Source organism: Sinocyclocheilus grahami, unplaced genomic scaffold (genome assembly GCF_001515645.1).
Source record: "Sinocyclocheilus grahami isolate Dianchi unplaced genomic scaffold, SAMN03320097.WGS_v1.1 scaffold387.1, whole genome shotgun sequence".
Taxonomy (NCBI): Eukaryota; Metazoa; Chordata; class Actinopteri; order Cypriniformes; family Cyprinidae; genus Sinocyclocheilus; species Sinocyclocheilus grahami.
Genome location: NW_015505566.1, coordinates 584,589 through 585,893, shown reverse-complemented (window position 1 = coordinate 585,893; position 1,305 = coordinate 584,589). Strand labels below are relative to the sequence as shown.

At 39.2% G+C, this 1,305-nt stretch overlaps 1 protein-coding gene across 1 annotated transcript in view; it reads left to right on the top strand.

Moving 5' to 3' along the window:
- The first annotated feature begins 881 nt into the window (after positions 1-881).
- The window catches only part of LOC107550067 (RNA polymerase II subunit A C-terminal domain phosphatase-like), a 25,173-nt gene continuing 24,749 nt past the window's right edge, over positions 882-1,305 (top strand). The window contains exon 1 of the mRNA XM_016231293.1: positions 882-957. Within this exon, the coding sequence (XP_016086779.1) occupies positions 882-957 (76 nt within the window). The remainder of the gene's footprint in view (positions 958-1,305) is intronic.

The following is a 1,305-nucleotide window of genomic DNA, read 5'->3' as shown; positions in this document are numbered from 1 at the left end:
TTTTTGTTCTTCGACAATTGGATCAATGAAAGGTATTGCTCATATTCTTTCATGAAAACGAGAGAGGTCTCGCTGAACTTTGGCAGAAGCAGCGAGCGCTGTATAATGTCATGCAGTGTGTACCATGAGTCGTCCGAGATGATATTTTACAGCGGATCGCTCAAGAGCTACAGTTATCAGGTGAGATGTAGCACGTATAGGTAGCTGCTTTTTGTTAGCTATAGCGTGTAACTAGGCTTTATAATTCACACACACACACGGGATGATCAGACATCCCAGTTTCTCGGTGCTGAAAAAGAACCTGTATGTCTCGTATCAGTATTATACAGTTATGAAAGAGAAAGAGAGAGTGAGAGTGGTTTTATTTAAATGTACTACATATAGGTTACACAGTTTATTATACACTGCCCTTCTCTCAACTCAGCTCCGTTCAATACATGTCATTACATCAGAGAACTTCATGCTATTGCTTCGGAATTCGGCAGGTCGTAAAATCGTGTCGTGTACCACTGCGTCCATGCGGTTTCCTGATAAACTCACTCGTGACGTGTGCGTGGACATACAATCCTCCGACCGTCAGAATTCTATGAAGCCAGATCAGCCTCAAAAATAATAAATTTACAAAACAAAACATAACCGTGTACGGCATTGTGTACGCCTGGCTTAAGCACACAAACTAAAAGTCGCTTAGAACTAAATGCATGAGTGGCGCTGTGGAGCGCATTAACAAGTTGATTGTATTTGATCACAGAATGTCATCGTCTGCCTGGCGAAGTTTGGAATTACTTTGATCAAAATGATCTTACAAAATGATCTTACAAAATGGAATTACTTTTGATCAAATTAATCTGTGAAACTGTTATGATAATATCACCACCACAATGAGAAATCACATGAAATCCAAACACCAGTGGACTGAGGAAACACAGCTGTCCATCACTGCATTCACGACTGCAGGTAAGCACAACTGTAGCCTGAGTGAGCCGAGAAGAGAGCTCATCTGATAGCGAAATGATCTTGAGACATATTCCTTTAAGTTTCCTCGAGGGAGAGTGGTTTAAGAAGAGAAAACACAAAGCCCTGTAATGATATTATTGTTTTTCTCAACATTAACATGATGTGAGACAAAATAAACACGATAAACACAGGCCGACTCGAGTTTATGTACTGTACTGTAATTGGCATGGTCAGGTTTATTTTTTCCCAATTGCTCTGCTTGAGCTTGAATACTTTTGTTCTTTATATATATATATATATATATATATATATGAGCAATATCACTCGAGTACGAGAGAGATATATTCT